Here is a 23,038-nt window from a genome sequence, read left to right as displayed (position 1 = left end):
GACCACATATTTTAGTTTCATAATAAACACAGCATATTTGTCTGATGTTTCTGGGAAAAATCTGACATTCCACCTCCAATATATTGTCTTAAAACATGCCCCATCTCTTGGGAATGGACGTTTTGTGTGTGTGTGTGAGTAAAGAAGTGTGAAAGACTGTGTGTGTGTGTGTGTGTGTGTGTGTGTGTGTGTGTGTGTGTGTGTGTGTGTGTGTGTGTGTGTGTGTGTGTGTGTGGTTGTGTATGGCTGTGTGTCTGGGCGTGTGTGTATACACATTTCCCTAATAATGTGCCTGCAGTGGATGGGGGCAGGGCTGTTGCTGAAGCTCTTCCTTGTGTTTTGGTGGCATAAAAAGGAGCAACGTTCAACCGCTTGACACCAGTTCTCTTCTCCTCTCAGAGCAGGCAGACCCTCACACAGCAGCCATGACTTCCTCCTTCTCTCGTTCCTACGGTGGATCCGGGGGCAGCCGCCTGGGCTCCATGCGGGCCGGAAGCGTGTACGGTGGCGCCGGAGGCAGTGGGGTCCGCATCTCCAGCACCAGCGCCTCCAGGTCCTTTGGGGCCGCCGGTGCCGGCTCTGGCTTTGCGTCTGGCGGATCGGGCTTCCAGCTGTCCGACGCCCTGGACATCAACGACTCTAAGAAGGCCACCATGCAGAACCTGAACGACCGCCTGGGCAGCTACCTGGAGAAGGTGCGCACCCTGGAGAGGGCCAACGCCGATCTGGAGAAGAAGATCCAACAGTTCTTGTTGAACAAGACCTCGGTGGAGACTCACGACTGCACCGCCCACAAGGCCACCATCAGGCTCCTTCAGGAGCAGGTGAGACCGCTTCAAGCCTGACATCATGAGTACATACTGAATCATAAAGTGTGAGTTAATTAACTCTGATGGGCAATCCAATGTCTGTGAATCAATTAACGTGTGATGTTTGGCACAGGAGGACAATGATGTGGAACAGGAGGACAATGAGTCAATGTTTACAAAGCATGTTTGATAGATTAAACAAACAAAGACCTAATCTATGACAAGAAATACCAGTTCAGACATCTGATATTTTCTTTGAGGACGCAGGCCAAGCAATGTATTCTGCATGTGTCTATAGCCACGCCCTGAAGTATTCCCTGGGGCAAACTGCACAACTTTAACAGAACAGAAAACAGTGCAAACTTGAAATAACTTTACAGAAATAGTAAGTCAGTAATTTGAGAAATCAAAAAAGAGATCAATTAATAAGATATTGAAAGAATAAATGTTGTTCCTCATTACAGATTATTGATGCAACCCGTTCAAGAGGAGCAGTCGTTCTGGCTATTGACAATGCTACGCTTGCCGCAGATGACTTCAGGGTTAAGTCAGTACATCAGCAGAAGCAAGACTGGATGTTTATATATATATATATATATATATATAATAATATTACAATTTTATACATTTTCATAATAATCATAATTTAATGCTATATATATACTGTATATATAGCATTTTATTATGATTATTATAAAAAATGTAATATTATAATATAACATTTAAGTATATATATCATTTAATCCAATGTTTCACAGTAGTACAAAACAGAATACTTCAAGGTTAAGTCAGTACATCAGCATAAGCAACACTGGATGTTTACACATAAATTATTATTAATTTAAATAAATATGTATATAATAATACAAAATGTAAGTAATATTTCAAAACAGTTCTTCATTGAATCCAATGTTCCACAGAAGTACTAATACTGTTGCATTGTGGTTTTGATTGCAGGTACGACAATGAGCACAACATGCGCCAAAGTGTGGAGGCAGACACTGCCGGACTCAAGAGGCTCTATGACGAGCTGACCATGAGCAGAGCTGACCTGGAGATGCAGGTCGAAGGGCTGAGGGAGGAGCTTATTCAAATCAAGAGAAACCACGAAGAGGTAAGGGGGTGTGCATTGCAGAGCGAAATATTTGGCCATGCAGTCATCAATTATTTATTTTTGTCAAATGACCAAAATTCTATCAGTGCAACATTTCATGTTACATGATGATGACAAGTCCCTGGAAATGTATAAAATAGCACCTGTCGGCACAAACACATTGTTGTGTATTGCGACAGAATGATTGCTTGCATCAGGACCACTAGTATGGCTAGGAATGGTTTGACCACCCAATCATTCGATTAGACTTTTGACCCAAGTTGCCTTTTCTTCCTACAGGACCTGCTGCTTGCGCGCTCCAGTCTTGGAGGTCAGGTGAACGTGGAGGTGGACGCCGCACCACAGGAGGATATGTCTGTCACCCTGGCTACAATGAGGGAGCACTATGAGGCTGTTGCCATCAAGAACCGCAAGGCACTGGAAGTCTGGTTCCAAGCCAAGGTGGGCCTACCTTCCCTTGACTAATACTGAATCCAATAGGAAATGGATGTGGTTTTGTATTTATTCTTTTTTTTCATTTTCATTTGCAGTCAGAAGAGCTGAACAAGGAAGTTTCTGTCAGCACTGAAGCACTCCAAAGCTCTCGTTCTGAGATCACCGAGGTTAAACGCACCCTACAGAGCCTGGAGATTGAGCTCCAGTCCCAATTAAGCATGGTGGAATCCCAAATTCTATTTTTAATATGATTCCGTCTCAATTCACTCTGATTCCTCCTTGAATCGTGTGGCCAGTGGAATTTTTCATTAATACACTTTCTCCTTGGTTGTGTTCTACAGAAAGCATCTCTTGAAGGCACCCTGGGAGATACCCAGAGCAGGTATGGCAACACGCTGGCAGGCTACCAGAGGCAGGTGACATCTCTGGAGGAACAGCTGGGTGACCTGAGGGCCGGCCTGTCTAACCAGAGAGAACAGTACCAGATGCTGCTGGACATCAAGACCAGGCTGGAGCTGGAGATCACTGAGTACAAGAGGCTGATGGACGGAGAGCTGTAAGGTTATGTCTCTTTTTATAGTCTGATAATTCCTTCCAATACTTCTACTATTATATGATTACCATTGACTGGCAAAGTGTGATTGACAGTATCCCCCACTTTTACATTACGTTTCATCTCTAGCTTTGAAGATTAAATAAAGTTAAATAAAGATGCTGTCCTGACTATATTTCTTACTTCATGCTCATTGTTCCCCAGCCTTGATCCAATCCTGATTACCAAGGAGAAGTAGATGGGGAGGTGATCAGCAACAACTATTTTTGCAGAGCAATATCCTCACAGCACAAAAAGTTACTCTCACTAAATAACGTACCATTCACAGAAATTTGAAAATAAAGCTTTTTCTGTAGAACCGAGTCCTGACATGTGTTTTCCTGTGTGTTCTTGCAATGCTATTTAGACTATTCAGAATGGCCATGTTTACTTGTTGATGGATTTGTTACAAGGGAGCACAGAAACTGCATGGATAAAACAATAATTTAAAGGGACTATGTGTGGGATTTCTACATGCATGAATCGCTTTGAATGCCAATATTTGTAAGAATATGTTATAATTCAACAATATTACAACAAAACTTTTGCTCCCCGATTCTGTTGCATAAAACAGCCTGTTGGCTTATTTAAATTATACTGTTAAAGTTTTATATTTTATGTGCATTATATATACTCAAGCCACTCCAACTGTTGTTGTTTATAACTCATATTAGTTCATATTGCCTCAACCCATGAAGAATGAGCTCAAGCAGTATGCATTTCCCTTACCGACCAAAGGCGTCAGTCTTTCACATATTGATTGGAGTAGGAGGGTTTGGCACTAGTGATGTGACGTCCGGATCTTTTCCGAATTCTGATCTTCAGATCTCTAATTAATACAAATGTTAATACAAATGAACAAATGTTTTCGAGTTGGATCGTTCATTTGTGCATAGAAATATACTGGGTGATACACGGTAAGAAAGTGAAGATGTAGGGGGGACTAACGAAATGAACGATGCAGTCGCAGATACACACTTTGCTGGTACAAAGCATTCTTGTGCGTCACTCTGGGGATGGAGCAGCGTCCGCCCCCAAAGTTCCGCCCCTGGTCGCTGTGGAGCTCGGCGGGGACCCCGAAACGGGCAAACATCTCCTTCACCAGCCTCTCCGCGGTGGTGGCCACGCTCTGGTCCGGCACCGCATACACCTCAGGCCATGGCCACGAGGACCTAGCGGTTGCCGGAGTTGGAGACTGGAAATGGCCCCAGGACGTCGATGATGCATGTGTCCCGGATGTCGGCAAGCCAAAACTCATGCATCACTTCTTGATCACCCACCCGGATGGCCAGCCGCTTCCTCCCCCTCATTCCGGTCTCCTGTTCCGTCACAGTCGTCAGGCGGACGCTGGTCGCCGTCCACCCCCCCCGAGAGTGTGCCCGGTGGTGCCCGGAAAAACGCCCGGACGCACCAGGGAGATGGTCGACCCCGTGTCCACCAAGGCCTGGCAGGGTTGGCCGTCGAGCCTGCAGCGGAGGTATAGGCCCCTGGCGCGGCCCGGGCCGCCAACCAGAGCGCACCGACCATGGAGAGGGGTAGGATTCCGGAGCGGTGGTCCCCTCACTGGGCCACTCCGCCATAGTTTTCCGCCGGACGAAGGGGGGTAGCCCGTGGCACCGGTCAGCTCTGGACTCAGGCAGTCAGTCAGGGGGTGGTGGACGCTGCCGGGGATGCTGGGGCTCTCTGTCCTCGTCCCGCTCGTAGTAGTCCTCCCACCAGACGTGAGGTCGGGAGGCACCAGGCGGCTGCAGGCTGGGTTGGGTGGAAATCTCCCTCCCTGCCTGTTCCACCTCGTCAGAGCCACACCGAGGGGCATGGTGAGGCGGACGTGCTGCTCTAGCCACAGCGGGGCAAGTCCCCGAAGGAAGGCATGTAGGGCTAGGTCCGCCCTAACTGCAGCAGGGAAGTCGGGGTACCCACGCTGGGCGTACAATTGAACGTCCCCTGCGTAGGCCCCCAGGCGTTCCCCTGGTGGCGGCGGCTGGTTAGCTGTTCCCAGCTGTGGTTGACGACTTGCCCGCTGCCCGAAAAGCCTCTCCAATGCCCGGGTCAGTGCCCGGAGGTCCCGTTGGTCTGCTGGGGCCAGGTCCAGGAGAACTTGCACCGCCGTTCCCTCCAATGCCAGGGCAAGCTGGGTGGCTGACTCGTCCACAGCCCAGCCGTAGTGTAGTGCAGCGATCCAGAACTGCGCCTCGGAAAACTTGGGCAGCCTGGCTACAAGGTAACCGTTGACCGCCGCCAATCGTGCGACACCGCCAGCGGCCACTGGGTGGTGCTGCGCCCCTGTCTCGCCGGGCTATTCTGCTGTGTCTTCCTCGTTCGGGAAAGGTCTTCTTCTCCATTTCCTTTATTTCGGATCCCACTTCTGACACCAATGGAGCAGCGGCCAAGAAGTACACAAGAGTAAGGCTTAGTTAACTGTTCTGCGCCCCATACACCGCTCGACGCAGACTACCTTTATTGAAGACCAGCCTCTTACATAGATCACAGCGCACCCAACAAACAAACATGACACTCTCAACAACACTGGTGACAACAATGAACACAACATGATAACAGAACTACACACTAACTACACACTAACTACACACCAACAACGAACAGCCCCAACCTATTAACCCCACTTAACCTAAGAAAGTCAAACCACTTAAACAAAGGCAGAGGAAATAGCAAATTCCCTGGATCCCCTGCGCGGAATCCGGAACAGGAGTGGTCGCCACAGTATGTTGTAACTGTGTTACTTTTGTTGCCTTTTCACTGCCTCTTGGCCAGGACTCCCTTGAAAAAAATATTTTTAATCTTTCCTGGTTAAATAAAAAATAATAATAATAATCATATGGAGCACGGGTTGATCTTTATAAACAGTTCAATTAACTTGCTACATACTTGCTATGCACAGACAGACCAACAGACAGACAGACAGAAAGATAGATAGATGGCTGGATAAACACATACGGACAGATATAATTTATAACTCTTGGTATAACCACACAAACTACATTATACAGTCAGTGCAACAATAAGAATTTAAGCATAATCAATGAGAGAGAATATTTAATAGACAAGGGATTATGATCTCTGACATTTCTTCTGATAACAGCGCTGTCAACACGGCCAGAGAAGGAGAAGGTTGTTAAGGACCACAAATACCACTCCACAGACCCGCTTACTGGTACAGACCACAAGCTTGAGCGCCCTCTAGTGGTGGTAACCAGCAGTCGGTGTGAGCGACCGTGGTCAGTGGACAGACCACTGAATTGGCAACAACCCCTGCTCCTGGCAGGTATACACCATGAAACACACGGGACTCTTACAAAATCTAATCAAACAAGACAATGGTACATTTTCAAATTCCATTTGCTCTTTTTTTTTTTTTAATCATTTTTATCCATGTCCCAAATTCCAAGAATTCCAAGAATGGAATGAAGTCCAACTGGTCTACCGCTCCAAGCGATGCACTGTCGGCCAACGCAGAAGTAGGGGGAGGGGGGGGCATCCTCTGGGCTGCATACGTAGCATGTAGCAGTATGATGAACACTGAATGAAACTGAAAGTTTGTTTCTTGAATTAAAACGTGAATGCAATCTGCCAATAAGGGAGTTGAAGTGAAAGAATAAACCAATTTAAACCAGCCAACACCAACTACATCCCGTACCTGGACTGTAACTGGACATCTTATTGTAAGATGTCAGCCATGTTATCAACACCAAAACTATTTGTTTTAGAAAGATAGATAGATAATAGATTGATATATAACAACTTTGTTAATCCTCCAGAGGGGAAATTCCTTTTGTTACAACATCCCAGCAGCAGTGGAAAACCCAGGATAAAATACAACACAATAAAAATACAAAGTACTAATGAAAAACAAAAATAGACGCTAAAGTAAATGCTAAAGTTAATGCTAAAGTAAAGACAAACAGAACAAACAGTGCAGTCTAAACAATATAAATTATGAATTTTAACAATTAAAGTGTAAATTATAATGTGGCTAAGTACCAGTACCTCACAGTATATTAAAGTGTATACATGCAAATGTAAACAAAGAGAAGTGGCCCAGTGATCAAGTATATATATATATATATATATATATATATATATATGTGTGTGTGAAGATAAACATATGTAAGGGATTAAAGGGCACAGCCCCTGAGAGTGACCAGACTAGTTATAACAATGCTGCCTGGTGGGTGGGGGTATGTGGTTTCAGGCACTTTCCTTGCCCTGGGCAACATTTTAGGTCAAACAACTATTCCTTGTGAAAATCACAGACCTATCCGCCCTTCAGTAGGCCCATAAAAGAGGCTGCCTGTTCACCAGCTCACTCAAGCCACTGACCAGCAGAGCAACAACAACAACCACAGCAGCCGATCAGAAACAACGACTGACTCAATGGCCTCCTTCTCAAGCCGCAGCAGTTACTCCTCTGGCTCTGCCATGAGGAGCTCCAGGATGATGTCCTCCTCATCTGACATGTCTGGCGGCGGCAGTGTGTATGGCGGCGCAGGGGGCTTCGGTGTCCGCATCAGTCAGGGCTCGTTCAACCAGGCCGGCTCTATGAACCACTCTGTCAGCGAGAAGGCCACCATGCAGAACCTGAACAACCGTCTGGCCAGCTACCTGGAGAAGGTGAGCACCCTCGAGAAGGCCAACCGCGAGCTGGAGCTGAACATCAGGAGGTTCATGGAGGCCAAGATGTTGCCAGAGGCCCACGACTTGTCTGGCTTCCAGGCCACAATCAAAGACATTCAGTACCAGGTAAGCGTTGATGAGTTTTTGTGCTTTACTGACTTGAATTTCAAGTCATTCAAAGGATTCAAAGTTCTCTAAATTTACTTACTATCTAAATAAGGGGTATAGTTTGTTGAACATTGAATAATAAGACTCTACTTTCCATTAAATTCAAACCTTCTTTCAGATTAACTTGGCCGCCCGTGGAAACTCTGGTATTTTCCTGGCTATTGACAATGCCAAACTTGCAGCAGATGACTTCAAAATGAAGTGAGTTCACCTTGTGTTTATTCCTTGATTTTGACATGATGCAACATTAAAGTCCTAAAACACATGCTGCGGCTGATGACATAACTGACATTCAAACATATAATTAAATATACTTCTTTCATTGTTCATCAGCACAAAGTGTGTACATTAAGCAGCCTTCATTTTGTTGTCCAGGTATGAGAATGAGCTGGCCATGCATCAGATGGTGGAAGCAGACATTACTAGTCTCAAAGGGGTTATGGTTGAGCTGACCAGGGACAAGAGCAGCCTGCAGGAGGACATTGAGGGGCTTACACTTGAGCTCTTCAGGATGAAGCAGACACACGAGGAGGTAAGTCAAAACAACACAGAAAGAGACACCCTAACATGATTGTGTAGCGGGCCATATTGTCTAAGAGTTCAATCGAGCTGTTGGTTAATGTTTTTGTTGATGTGTGTGTGATTGTGTGTGTCTGTGCTTTTCCAGGAGCTACTGGTTATTCGATCCCAGATGGGAGGTCAGGTGAGCGTGGAGGTGGACGCTGCACCACAGGCGGACCTGTCTGCCGCGATGGCCGAGATCAGGAGTCACTACGAGGGAGTGACAGAGAAGAACCACAAGGCGCTGGAGGCCTGGTTCTTCACCAAGGTGGGCTGGCTGCACCATGTCATGCATGAAACCCGGTGGTTTGCATGTGTTGCCCATGCACAATCACTTGTTCATTATGATTCATTGTGTCTTGTATTTTTTTGATTCCTTGTGGTATTTTTCCTTTTTCTTTCAAATATGCTTAGTTTTTACAAAAGGAGGTTCCTCGTCCCTCTTATATTGTTAATTCTCTTTACAGTGTTTATAATGATCTTCTTTATCTCCAGACCAACGAACTCAACAGCCAAGTTTCTGCTAGCACCTTGAAGGTCGAGTCTACCAAGAGCGAGCTCACCGAGACCCGACGCTCCATGCAGAGTCTGGAGATTGAGCTCCAATCTCAACTCAGCATGGTAAGACCCCAAGACCTCATGCAACGCTATTCAGAGCAGAGTGGGATAGTATAGAATGGGATAGAATAGAATCAATTTCAAAAGGGCAGAATATTCTAAAATGTAAAGGGTCAGGTCTTTTGAATCCAAGACTAGATGTTCTGGGTTGGACTAAATCTGCAGTCTACCTATAGTGATGTAGTGAAGACTTCTTACCGCCTACCTGCTCCTTAATGACATGTATGCTGGCGTGCACAGGTATTTCAGGGTTTTGGTTGATGTGAAAAGGAACATTGGATCAGAACATCATGGATTCTTATGTCTTTTCTCCCATTCCTCCAAAAGATTGCGTCCCTGCGAAGCAACCTGGGAGATACACAGGGCAGGTATGGCAACATGCTGGCAGGCTACCAGCGACAGGTGACGTCTCTGGAGGAACAGCTGGGTGACCTGAGGGCCGGCCTGGCTAACCAGAGAGAACAGTACCAGATGCTGCTGGATATCAAGACCAGGCTGGAGCTGGAGATCGCTGAGTACAGGAGGCTGATGGACGGAGAGCTGACTGATGCTACTGCTTCTACTACTACTACTACTACTAGAACTTACACTATTACTGTTGAAGAATAATAAATCGTACACTTCATTGTGCCTTAATGATGTACCGTTAAGAGAAAATAAAACTTTTTCTGAGGAACTGACATGAGCCTTTATATGCGTTAGTGTGTGTGTTCCTGCAAGGATATTTTGACTTTCCCAAAGGCCAATCAAATCACTGGCTGATGGATTTGTTATAAGGGGGCACATATAAATGCATAAATAAAACCACTGGAGTAATTTAACAGACAAGAATTGCTTATTTAAAAAAACGTTAAAAATTGGAAATTGTTGGGATTTAATACTTTGTGTAAAAACAAACAAGAGGATGGCCAGTAATAAAATCAAATAGGAGCCAAGAAATAAATATTGAACCAAACCATAGACGAGCCAAGAGACAGGAGTCACTGATGGAGTGACGGGAGGGCCTGTGAGTAGCAATGGGAGAGATTCTTGGCTCATCGTGGTGTACAGACAAATTACAACACAACAACAATGAAATCTTAACTGAGTGGAATCAACGAAACATAGCAGTTGTTGAACAAAACCTTCAAGTCATAAATTAACCCGGCTAGGGAAAATTTGGTAAACCATGAGGTAACATATGGTCATCAGCTGTGCTGTCTGCATTCTCCAATCTACATTTTTCAATGATAAAGATATATACAGATATATACATATTACGTTTTCCATATTTCTGACTTTTCAAAAACACAACACAAACATAAAACATGACATCTCCCTCGCCTCTCTTTCACATGCTTCAAACTGTCTTATGCGTATATAGAACAATTCTTTCTAATAATTGTGAGAAAACATTCCTCCATCCCTCCCTTTACTACAAAATCACACTTATATGGGTTATGTGTTAAAACAACGTTTAGACAGTGCTTTGATGTACATTTTTAACACCTATGTGCCTATACATTTTGCCTGAAATTCTCAATCCCTGTGATAAAATGCTATGTATATACTGTAGATTGACTTATACAAAATTAATAGAGACAAGATGGCATATGTGTGAAATTAAAAACAAACTAGCAGTTTGTGGTCTTTCTCTGTCATGTCCTACTGTCAGAACAAGTGGAAGTGTTAATACATAATTTCACTGCAAAATGCAAATTCTACTACATTTGGCAGCAATTTCACTTTCTTTTACTGAATGTTGCGTTTAATTATCCTACTTTCTGCTTAAGGCTACAAGTTTTCCTCCCTCAGCAACTTCTCAAGTAAATTAGCCATTTATTGGTTGCTGATGTAACCTGTGTTGTGTTTATTTCGTGCGGTATGGACTGGGACACTCAGCATTGGATACAGCGGGTTTTATTGCCTGCACAATGGGTCAGCAAATAATACAGAAAAGGGTATGAGCAATAGTCTGGTCCGCCTGCAGCAGATACCGTCTTTTCTGCTGTGTAGTGTGTTATAAAAAATTGTAAACACAAACAATATATACAATTCCTATAATAATCTGACATACAGCATACAAATAAGAAAAATACATACATTTTAAATGTTAGTCGCGCTGAACAACCCGCGTGAACTCTCCACTCGTGTGGCGACTAACAGTATTGCATGTAAAAGACGTTATAACCACGAGTACACTAAAACGTACAAGAGTTAGACATATACACAATGGGTCAGCAAATAATACAGAAAATGGTATGAGCATTGGTCTGGTCCGCCTAGACAAAATAAATACAAAATCAAATAAAAGAAACAATAGGCCTACTATGCCAAATATCCCAAGAATCTCAGTTATATGATGGCATATATTTGTAACAACTGTCTAGAGATAAATTACTTGTATGAAACAATGATAACATGACTTTAACAGATTTTTCAAAATCTATCTCAGAATTCTGAGGTAATTAACTTGTTAAATCATAAAAACAGATCAGAATTGATCTGTCAACTAAAAATGATTATGAGCACTTGAAAAACCTTTAAGGATTATTTGTTGGTGGTGTCATGGTAGTCTAAGATAAATTATAGGCTACACCTTTCTTGCGTGTGCCACATTCTTTACGACGCCCCATTTGGCTGATTGGCATGAACTGTTGATCACTTATTATTTGTCCAATAACCAAACTGCCCACCAAATCTTGTGCAAATCCGTAATCAACTGTTTGCGATATCCCCCACCCAGAAGAGGGGAAAACGTTAAACTGCTTGACAGAGAAAATACGCTTTTCTGTCATTTTTTTATCCCTGCATTATCATCCCAGGTCTAAAACGTTTAAAGGCATTGTGTTCTTTCTTGTATGTTTTGAACTGCCAAATTAATTAACATAATAAATTGGCACTTTGACAAATGTAAGACGAGACAATGCCACGAGACACGGTCTGCGGTGTTTGTTTGCCGTTATCAGACTACCTGCTGCGGGATAACACTACAACATCTCTTCACTTATACACACTGTTGGCCTCTAGGCGGCGCAAACGACCCACGGGTACAACATAACCAGTTCCTATCAGTGTGCTAAATGCCCTACTCATGCAGTTGTTTCCAATTGGTGTTAGTATTATTCTTGTTAAACACAACACACATAGCTCATTGAGTTGATTCTCCTTTACATCAGATCTTTATTGATGTTATACTGATTATATACTACAGGTACTACCCTAATTTCTTACGAGGCTGGATTTCTTTTCTTGCTGGTGAGACAATGACAAATAATAAAAACAACAACTCATACCCACCCAAAAATGGGTGTGGCCCCCCGATCCACTAACGTTTATGGATAGTTAGTGGATCATATTTGTTACACCAAATTAGTATTGTTGATCAATGTCTGCCATTCAGTTCATTTCTGGAAGGAGGGTCCTATATTCTGTGCAACTCTCCGCAAAAAATCTATGTTGTGTGGGCCAGCCCTACTTCACTAAAGGAGTCTGGGCATGCCCTTACGAATCTGAGCCCTTGCACCAGGGCAATTCAACCTCCTTAAAGGTCCCATGGCATGAAATTTTAACTTTATGAGGTTTTCTAACATTAATATGAGTTCCCCTAGCCTGCCTATGGTCCCCCAGTATCTAAAAATTGCGTGTAAAATGAGGTGAATAAAAGTAAGTAAAATGAGCAGTAGATATCTTGCTCCACCTTTGAAAAAACGAATGCTCAAACGCGCAGATTTGGGATCTGGCCCTATATGACGTCATATGGGGCCAGGTTACCTCCCCTTTCTCTGCTTGGCCCGCCCAGAGAATTTGGCCCGCCAATGAGACAATGAGCTAGGACCGTGTGAGTGCCGTGTGTGTGTGTGTGTGTGTGTGTGTGTGTGTGTGTGTGTGTGTGTGAGTGTTCTTTGTTATTTGGATAACCGTTTTGCTGTTGGTGTTATGGTGCATAACATGCAACACAATAACGCAAGCTTGCATAAAGCTCCCATTTGGTGAAAAGACTAGACTGCGTCGGGTTCTCTGAGGTCTCTGGTATTTCCACAAGATTTGTAGTGCGGGTTATCTCGGCCATGGTTGAGAAGGAATTGGGAACCGCGACATGGAGGAGAAAAGGATTGTTGCCCAGGATTGTCCGCCAGAGCCCCGCTGCCCGCTGAACGCTGCCTGTTGCCCGGGGTTGTCTCCCGCCGGAGCCCCGCTGCCCGCTACTGCAGCAGCGGGCAGGGGGGCTCCAGCGGGAGACAACCCCGGGCAACAATCCCTTTCGCCTCCACTTCACGGTTCAGTCTGTACTTAATATTGACGTGGAAGTGGAAGAACCAGAGGCGTCTGAGAACCCGACACAGTCGTTTGAGATTCATAATATCATCCGGAGGTGCAGCTTTTGACCATGATGATATATATTATATTATATAGATATCTAAATATAATATGATATTATTTAGATATAGAGCTCCAGGACTTCCGCCGGAGCACCCGGAGTGTTGGTACCTTGGCCGCAAGCTGCTCAGGGCCACACCCCCACCCTCCACCTTGACCCGCCTCTAAAAATGGCATGTTTGTGGAGAGCTCATTGTGGGACTGGCTCGTAGTGGCTGTAACTCTGCAGTACCAAGGCTGAATTTCTTGAACGTCTTCAAGTACTGTATTAGGGGCCCATTAACACCTATATTAAAACATATATAAAATAGCATGCCATGGGACCTTTAACAAGTCGGCCAAATAGGAAAACCACTGGGGGTTCATGGGCCACACATAAAGTAAAATATGTCAATGAATCGCTACAAATAAATCGTACTTAAAGTAGTATTAACTTAATAGATATAGTACTACTACATGGAATAAACTTGTCAGATGCATTCCTTTCTTCTTATTCACTTTAATCTTGCTTGGAGAGAGACATCTTGCAGCGTGTTGTTAGCCTAGCTAAAGTGAGTTTCTCCGTGGCCCGCCAGCATAGAATGTAACGTGAGCTTGACTGAGCCAATAGCAGCTGCAGACAGAGCCTTATAGGCATGTGTATGACAGATTTAATGCATTTGTTTTATTTATCATATTACACTGCAATATAACAAATAAAACGAATGGAAACCAAAAAAATATATATTATTATTTTTTATTGGTTTGCAGGCAACCTCTTGCAGGCCATAAAAATATTAAGAAGGGCTGTATTCAGCCCACGGGTTGCTACTTGAATAGGCCTGCCTTACATTGTACAGCTGTAGTTTTGAACAGGTGCAAGTAAGTTATGAAAACAGCCTCTGGGGGCTACGGTGGCCCACGGCTGAATCAACACTCTAGCTTTTGCTAAATGTCTTCCTGGCACAGTGTCAGTATAATCTTTGGCTTGAATAGCAACAAGATGAGGCTGGTTTGGCTTTTTGATGAAAAAATGTCCAAAGAGCCCACAGGGTCATGGGAACATGGCAGAGTGTGTTCTCACCCAAAGTCCACCAACCTTCAAACCAGCCAATATGTAGTGGTGACGTTAATTCAAAGCAGAAGCTCTTGTGAGAGCACAATTTGCTAATTATTAGGCTTTATAATTGCAGATGACAGGTTAATGACAGCATGATGACAGCACAGATGACAGCATGATGTAAATGCTAAAACATGGATAAGAGGCAGTAGGCCTACAGCTAGCCAACTTTATATTTTTTTCACCCATATTTATAACACCCATATAGTAGGTAGAATTAACTTATGTATGCTATGCTATAATATGCTACTTTGGTTATAACCAGGGCGGTAACCAGTGTGAGGGCGGCTTCAGTTGAGCAGGTTCCGTTTTGTTTGGGGAGAGGGAACCAAAAGTAGAAAAACAAAATCCCATCATGACAAAAAAATCCCCCACCATGACCCTTATGCTGCTATCCATTTGGCCTTTTGTGCTGGTACGCCAACCTGCTCAACGAGAATGACCTGGCTCTTCCCACCTTAAAAGTGTTCCAGTAGTCTTTTGTGTGCGACGAGTGGGAGAATAATGGACGCCTGGAGGTGGTAGTAGCAGGCTAGTCATTGTTGTTAGCAACATTAGGCTCTTTAGCAAACCAGCTCGGAAACAACCAAATTAAAGCAGCAACGTAATCAAGTGTGTAAGAGCAGTGTACATCGACATTAAAGACACCAACGTGGAACAAAGAGAAAGAAAATACAGCTCAACTTTATTAACTACAGGCGCAGCCACCTTCGTTCGTCGAGCATCACGGGGATCTTTCGCAACTTGGTTACTCATCAGAAGCCCCAGTGAGAGCTTGATATCCCCAAAGAAAAGGAGGTATGCCTCAATGCCGCAATGCATCAATGCCGCAAGAAAGATGGGAGATCCGACTGGGATGGTGGGCGTACCAAACAAATGGATAGCACCATTAGGGGGCTCCGTACAATCTGCTACAGAAACATGTGCAATCAAAAAGAACCACAATTCTTTTTTTGTTAGTTATTATGTTAGAAGTAACGTTTTTTTGGTCATAGTTCAGTACTTAATCTTAAAATGTTTTGTGATTTCATGATTTAAATCATGAAAGAAATTGTTGTTTGAGACTTTGTACAACAAAGTAATTGTTAGCCTAGGTTACGGTATATTCAAGTTGATTAACGATTTTACAGTACTACAAGTCTCTTGTGTCATCTCAATATGGCTGATATTTGGCGGACACAGTGATAGGCATAACGAAGAAAAATAATGTTTCTTTTATTCATTACTATGTGTTATGGACTGGATTGTGCATGTGCATCATACATAATACAATTAATAAAAGTAGCAAACAACATGAACCATATCACACATTGCTGTGTGTTTGTGTGTGTGTGTGTGTGTGTGTGTGTGTGTGTGTGTGTGTGTGTGTGTCCTGATAAAAAATACTTTTACTTTTTTTTTTACATTAGTAAATGTGTTTTGGAAGATGGAATCTGGTTATTCTAGATCGGAAAATATCTTAGTGGATCTTTCTAAAAACCTTTGAATGTGTTCTTTTGAATGTTGAATCCCTTTAAAATGGTTCTGCCCTTGATGCCTTGGTTCGGCATCACCTTTTAAATAATGATAAACTGTAAAGCAGCTTTATATGACAGCATTGGAGTCCAAGACAAATTTCCTTCCAAGGACAATAAAGTGTATCTTATCTTATCTTATAATAATAATAATGAGGCTCACTTAATCTATCAACTGCAATCAACTGCAACCTTTCTCTCCTGACATTCACAAACAATCAACCCTTTGGCATGGTGCCCCGGATTCCTGTCATTTTCTGGATCATGTTGGAACATATAAAAGGTCAGGAGATACTTTTCCAACTGCTACAACTCCCTTGGCCAAATATATGTAGGTTTAACACCAGCACATCCTACCCACCAAACCCTCCAGTAGAGGGGTCCGGGTTCAAAACTCAACCTCTGCAGCCCACCTGTGGACTTCACTTTTCAAAAGTCCTAACCCCTAAGCTGCTTATAAAAAACATTCATCAGTGTGCTCTGGAAGTCACTTTGGACTGCGCCGTCTCAAAATGCTCAAACTAATGCTCCCTAACAATGAAAAACAATCCCCATTAAGCTTCTTTTGATAAACACTAAACGAACCATACTAATACTAACTATAGTGTGTGGTCATACTAGCTCAGCCTGTTTTAGTGTTTCATGTTCTTCCTCTCAAAGCTATCACCTCAGGAAGACTTCAATACAAAACGGTGACATTGTTCCTTAACAAAGATTAAAAATAGCTTTAAGTTGTAGAATTGAGTGAAGAGGAAGGGCAGGGCCGTGTAAACGGGTTTCCGTATTGGCATGATGATTGTGGACAAAGATTTGCATGAATTGAGTGGATTTACTGTTAAAAACAACGCTGGCTTTGCTTTGAATATGTGTCATTGTATTTGTATTGGTATGATGGATGGATTGTTTTAAGTATGTGTTCACTGAATCACCACACATTGCATGACATTCACATTTACATTTAGGGCATTGAGGGCATTGAGGGCATTGAGCATGAGAAACGCTGTGGCAATTTCAAACAACAATTCCTAACAATCATGACGAATCGTTTCACGATAGTACTGTAGTACTGTACCCTGGAAATCCAGAGTTCTTGCGAGAGCACAATTCAAATTTGCTCAGCGAGACACTCTGGGAACAAGCAATATACTCACTCCCCGATTCCCCTGGATCCAAACATTAACCAATCACATCAGCGTATCTGATATAGGCGGGCCAAAAGCGTTGCTGTTTTACCAACCGCATACGGCAAGAGTCTTATCTATTGGTTAGCTCAGCTGGTCTGGATACGTCACCCCTTGTATTCTTCTGATTGGTTGTAGTGTTATCCAATTGCGTGAAGTGATTTTTTGAACGCATGCTTGGTGCCGCCCCTCGAGTTGGGCCATTTTCATTACTCGTTGCCAGACCTTACAGCTTTCTAAATGTGGGTCTGGATTTCCAGGCTAGTAGTACTGTACAATCCCCCAAAAAACATTACTTCTATCATAATAACCAACTTTCCAATGCTCTTGTCAACCCTGATACATCATAGGTCATTCATAGTGTATAATAGACAGATAGATATTGTATAATATATTGTTCCAGGTCGCTTTCATTCCAGTGAATAACGTGTGGTAGAAGTTCTTCATCTATCTAAAAACTAACAATTCACTATTTTCCTTAATATGATTTAGGAAGGATGGCCTTTTGGTAAATAAACATTCATGTATTTTTCTTATATGCATTCACATTTTTTACCACCCAACTCCTTCCAACTCTATTTTCTCACCATACTTTCTTTCTTTTTTCCCCTATTTTTTAACCTCTCCTGGTTTTCTTTCCTTCATTTCTCGTTTTTCTCCAGCGAGCTGACAACAGCCAGCTCGTTGGGAGCACTTAGGGTTTCTCACTCATGGACACCTCTCCACTCTTCAAGGAGGAGCCGGGATTTAACTAATAACCTTCTGGTTACAAACCTGCTCTAACCCCTGAGCTAAGCCGACCCGTATGCAAAAAGATACACTTTAACGGCACAATACCATCTGTTTTGTATTAGGCAATATGTATTCATGTATTTATATTATGTGTGTGCAATTATACTGCATTTTGACAGCTGTGAGTTGACTGGTATTTGTTGCTGTTGTGCACCTTTGATATCTGCCTCTCCTTGGGTGCTGCCCCCCTTAATCATACAAGACATTTATACTATTCATTCACCAGGCCTCCACTTAAGTGGGCGCTCTTTGTATGGATTTAATTGGTGTACTATGACAACTTTGCATAAGTAACAGTTAGTCATTTCACTCCAAAGGACACTCTGGGCCCGAAGGCTTCGTTGACTTTAACACCAGCAGGTCCCAGCATGGTGAAAGCAAAGAAGTGAAATGCCAATCTTTGTTATCAAGGCGGATAGTGTAAAGGTTACATTCCTGCCTGACCTTCAAGATCCGCACGATATACAGAAGACCAGGGAGGTACCGGCACCTTTGGGAACGGTTCTCTCCACGAGCAATTAACATCCTCATCCTCCCCGCTTTAAATAAGGCCGTACATTCCCCCTAACTGCTCACATCTCTCCCTCTCTCTCCAGTTGTGGTCTTCTGCCAGAGCAGAAAACACAGCCTTGCTTCTACCATGGCAGTCAGCTTCTCATCTCGCTCCAGGTCTTCCTTCGGCAGCTCCATGTCGGGGGGCTCCATGATGGCTGGAATGGGAGGCGGAGGAATGTACATGGGCGGGAGGGCCGCCAGTGTCTACGGGGAAGCTGGGGGCTCCAGGGTGCGTGTCTCCTCCGCCTCCAGGTCCTTCTCGTCGGGTGGCGGCGGCGGCGGTGGCGGCGGTGCTGCATTCGGCATGGGTGGAGGCTACTCCTCCTCGAGCAGCTTCAACACCTCCGGGATGGACGACTGCGTCATGGGCAACGAGAAGTTCACCATGCAGAACCTGAACGACCGCCTGGCCACCTACCTGGCCAAGGTGCGCAGCCTGGAGACGGCCAACGCTAGCCTGGAGGTGAAGATCCGCCAGTTCCTGGAGAGCAAGACAGGGCCTGTCACCAAGGACCACGTGGCTTTCTTCGCCACCATCACTGAGATGTTGGCCAAGGTGAGCCTCATCTTATCTTACGGTTCTGCATTACTATTTGAACCTTGTCGCGTTGTGGTGTTGTTTCCCCCTGCACCATCCCCTGTTACCAACTAAAGTAACTTACTACATTAGCAGTTACTACATTAACATGGGGAGGTGTGGGGGGATATTTAAAGTCATGCATTTCTACTTAGAGCTAGAGTTGGCAATTTTGGTAAGCTCTATTTCTTCTGCATTCTCCTTCGACAGAGAGATACCTCCCTTCCTGGCTCTAACTGAGAGGTGTTAAGATAGTTTGCATTTGCATTGCCACGGTAGCCACAAATTCTGATACTCCATGCCAATGCCAATCGACTGGCTTTTTTGCTGTGTAGATTATTTTAACTATCTTGCAGCCTTGCTTGCAGACTTGCAGACATATCCGATTTCTGGACAGTATCAAATTGAAAAAAAAACACACCCCTGCCTTCATGCCTCCCACTAGAACCACTCCCCCAAATTATGTGACTCTCCCCTAAGCTTTAGCGATAGGTCTGCCTGGCCTCACGGCGGACATGCGCAGTGAGTGAACAGGCAGAGTACACACAGGGAACCTGGTAGGTAGGTAGACAGACAGGTAGAGGGACAGGTACAGACATAATTTTATTTGGGGTGGATTAAATTATTGGAACGGTGTATTACTGGCCCCTGACAGCCACAGATACTGGGATTTATCTTTTTTTGTCAGAGCATTTCATTCATTGATTACTGGCAGGATGTAAAGAGAATTTCAACAAATATGACAAAAATAAACAAGTTTGTGCTTGTTCATCTTCATTGTTTAGATCCGAGCTGCCAACCTGAGCAATGGTTCTGTCCATCTCAGCATCGACAACGCCAGGCTGGCCGCAGAGGACTTCAAAATGAAGTGAGTACTACAGTCATCACATGAGTGATAGTATAACTACACTATCTTGTTTTGTGTAAGGTGATTTATTAAAATTTTACCTTAGCTTTTTTATATATAACGTATACATATCATATAAATGTAACATTTCTATGTCTTTTATTTAATAAAAAAATAATTAGGTTAAATATGTATTGAATTGTACAATCACACATCACAAACACATCTACTGAGCAATATATTACAACATTACAATGTGTATTGCCTTAGCCACACGCTGGCTTTGTGTCTAACCCTGCACAAGATGACTGAAGAAAAGCTTTGGAGATGCTATTCATGTTTCCTGCCTTTCCCTCTCTTCCTTTTCTTACTTCTGTCCTTTATATCCTCACCCCCTTCCATTTATGCAGGTATGAGAACGAGTTGAACATGCGCATGTCGGTGGAGGCGGACATCGCCGGTCTGAGGAGGGTCTTGGATGAGTTGAGAATGGTTAAGACTGACCTGACCATGCAAGTGGAGGGCCTGAATGAAGAGCTCCTCTACCTGCAGAGCAACCACAAGGAGGTGCGGTTCATAGCCATCACATACACATGCGTGCACACACAAATACACACACTGACACTCACACACACACAGATGCATCCACACACAAATACACACACATATGCATGATGCATACACATTACACACACACACACACACACACACACACACACACACACACACACACACACAAACACACGCTGACACACACAGCCCCACACACACATACATGCATACACAGACACAAACAAACACACAGGGTTAAATGTTGTAAAACAACATTGTAAAACTACGGTGCAGATTTGTGTAAAAAGATCTTCTTTTTTGTCATTGCAAGGACGTTTGTTGGTATGTTTGTGCTGTTAACAGACCGCAGACCGCAATGACACCTGGATAAATACAACTCAATGAAACAATGTGTAATGAAACAATAGAAGGCTTGATCTGTTGAATGAATGGACATTGAAATGTTTGTAGTAAGATGAGAGATGGAACATTTTATAGTGCATGTTTAGTGAAGTGCCATCGTTAAAAGAAAAACATAGACGCACACGAAAAAAACACAAAGTGTGGTTCAACAGCCAAGTCAGCTCTTGACCTGAGCAACACCGCACTCAAGTTAGAACTTAAGAGTGTAAAGAACCACATAGGGCTAACCAGTGTGCCGTTGTTTTGGTTCCCTCCAGGAGCTCATATTGGCGCGCACCCACATGGGGGGACAGGTGCACGTGGAGGTGGACGCCGCGCCCCAGGAGGACCTCAGCAGGGTCCTGGCCGAGGTCAGGGAGCACTACGAGGCCGTGAACGCCAAGAGCCGCAAGGATCTGGAGGCATGGTTCAACAACAAGGTAAGGCTGAGGACAGAGCGGGGGACAACACTTTGGGGTTCTTAAACAGAGAGACTTCTGTAGTGTGATCGTAGCGCTCGGGGGAGATGAATGTGGGAACATGTTTCAATGGGCACTTTTTGATCGTTTCAGGGGGTCACATTTTGAAGGGTAAACCCCCCCCCCCCCCATAAAAATCCATTTATTTCTGGCCCTGTTGTGTGTGATGTCATGCAGCAGTGTGTTCTTCTTTATTGTTTTTTTTTCAGATATTAATTAGTAAAAAACTATTGTTATTATGTTTTGCAGTCAATGACAAATAAACCCCCAAAAAGGTGATCATGTTACTTTAATGTGTGTGTGTGTGTGTGTGTGTGTGTGTGTGTGTGTGTGTGTGTGTGTGTGTCTGTTCTGAGTAGACAGAGACACTGAACAAGGAGGTGATCACGCAGACCACTGTCCTGCAGTCCTCCAAGTCTGAGATCACGGAGGTGAAGAGCACCCTCCAGTCGCTGCAGATCGAGCTGCAGGCCATCATGAGCATGGTGAGTAGTGAACACCACTGCTGAACACAGAGGGAGGGGCAGGATAGTGTAGCTATAGCTAGACTCGCCAAAGTGCAACTTAATGGACCCAATGGTAAATAGGGAGATGTACCAATATGTGGATCATGGATGATGATCTACTTTTCCCCAAGTGGCTTACTGTTAAAGGCACCTTTGGTTATTGTCAGAGTCACTTTGAAATCAATCTGTAAAAATGTTTGAAGTAAAAAAAAACGGTATATGCAGTTTTTATATATATATATATTAAAAAACTGCATATATATATATATATATATATATATATATATATATATATATATATATATATATATATACATATGTACACACATATACACGCACACACATAAAACACACAGACTAGATATTCACACCAAATAATGAACACAAAAATACTCCATAATAAGTGCTGAAGATGAAGATGTGAGGTGTTCCTCTACTCATACCAGAAAGCGTCTATGGAGAGCACTCTGGCGGAGATCCAGGGCCGCTACAGCATGCAGCTCTCAGGCTTCCAGTTCCAGGTAAGACAGAGTTCCTTCTCCTGGTGCTGCCTTGTACTCCCCTTACCCTCTTTATTCTCCTCCTTCTATGCCATCTCCTCCCTTAAATCTGCTTCACAACATGTCGCAACTTGATGCAAAACGCAGCCCTTAAACTTGACATTCTGGATTGGGGGTTAAAAAAGAGCACCATCTGGAGGCCAACCTTAGCCCTCGTTTTTGAACCTATAAATCAATAGAAGGGTGGTTAGTAGAATAACCTGAACCTGACTGTAAGTTCACCACATAACCTCTCAAAGTCCCATGTAAGCATGCTCTATGTTTACACACACAACCGTTAATTAGAAACGTGCAAAAGACGTCCAAGCAACACAACCAAGCAAGCATTAAAACATGGCCATTTAAAGGCACAGCTCAAAGACACAACACCAGTAAATACTATTGGTGCTTATTCATAGCCACACACATCGATGAGTTGACCCGTTTTCTCCTCTTCATTTGATTCATCAACCAGGTGACCAGTCTGGAGGAGCAGCTGATGGGGCTCAGAGGTGACCTGGAGCGCCAGGGACAGGAGTACCAGATGCTGCTGGACATCAAGACCAGACTGGAGATGGAGATCGCTGAGTACAGGAGGCTTCTGGACGGAGAGGGCAGCGGCATGAGGTTAGCACCTGCAGCACCAGAGATGGGCGGAAAATACAGTGGCATATATATAAATACAAATTATAAATGCATAGCACACT

General features: G+C 43.8%; 3 protein-coding genes across 3 annotated transcripts in view; all 3 read left to right on the top strand.

Moving 5' to 3' along the window:
- Window positions 1-425: 425 nt before the first annotated feature.
- Window positions 426-2,918, top strand: LOC311377556 (keratin, type I cytoskeletal 50 kDa-like; the record flags this gene model as incomplete). The annotated part of the gene is made up of 6 exons (XM_084488170.1): window positions 426-824; window positions 1,274-1,356; window positions 1,767-1,923; window positions 2,203-2,364; window positions 2,454-2,579; window positions 2,700-2,918. The coding sequence occupies 6 exons, from the start codon at window positions 426-428 to the stop codon at window positions 2,916-2,918; spliced, it is 1,146 nt and encodes a 381-aa protein (XP_084344296.1).
- A 4,505-nt stretch (window positions 2,919-7,423) lies between these two features.
- Window positions 7,424-9,538, top strand: LOC311382858 (keratin, type I cytoskeletal 13-like; the record flags this gene model as incomplete). The annotated part of the gene is made up of 6 exons (XM_084488541.1): window positions 7,424-7,708; window positions 7,869-7,951; window positions 8,126-8,282; window positions 8,418-8,579; window positions 8,807-8,932; window positions 9,257-9,538. The coding sequence occupies 6 exons, from the start codon at window positions 7,424-7,426 to the stop codon at window positions 9,536-9,538; spliced, it is 1,095 nt and encodes a 364-aa protein (XP_084344667.1).
- An 8,976-nt stretch (window positions 9,539-18,514) lies between these two features.
- The window catches only part of LOC311382842 (keratin, type I cytoskeletal 50 kDa-like), a gene marked incomplete at both ends in the record, with an annotated part of 5,162 nt that continues 638 nt past the window's right edge, over window positions 18,515-23,038 (top strand). The window contains 7 exons of the mRNA XM_084488540.1: window positions 18,515-18,985; window positions 19,792-19,874; window positions 20,264-20,420; window positions 21,086-21,247; window positions 21,646-21,771; window positions 22,239-22,313; window positions 22,807-22,958. Coding sequence (XP_084344666.1) covers window positions 18,515-18,985; window positions 19,792-19,874; window positions 20,264-20,420; window positions 21,086-21,247; window positions 21,646-21,771; window positions 22,239-22,313; window positions 22,807-22,958 — 1,226 coding nt within the window. The remainder of the gene's footprint in view (window positions 18,986-19,791; window positions 19,875-20,263; window positions 20,421-21,085; window positions 21,248-21,645; window positions 21,772-22,238; window positions 22,314-22,806; window positions 22,959-23,038) is intronic.

The sequence above is a fragment of the Micromesistius poutassou genome, assembly GCF_964030765.1.
Source record: "Micromesistius poutassou genome assembly, chromosome: 1".
Classification (NCBI taxonomy): Eukaryota; Metazoa; Chordata; class Actinopteri; order Gadiformes; family Gadidae; genus Micromesistius; species Micromesistius poutassou.
The sequence above is the reverse complement of the archived record's forward strand: the minus strand, read 5'-3'. Positions and strand labels throughout refer to the sequence as shown.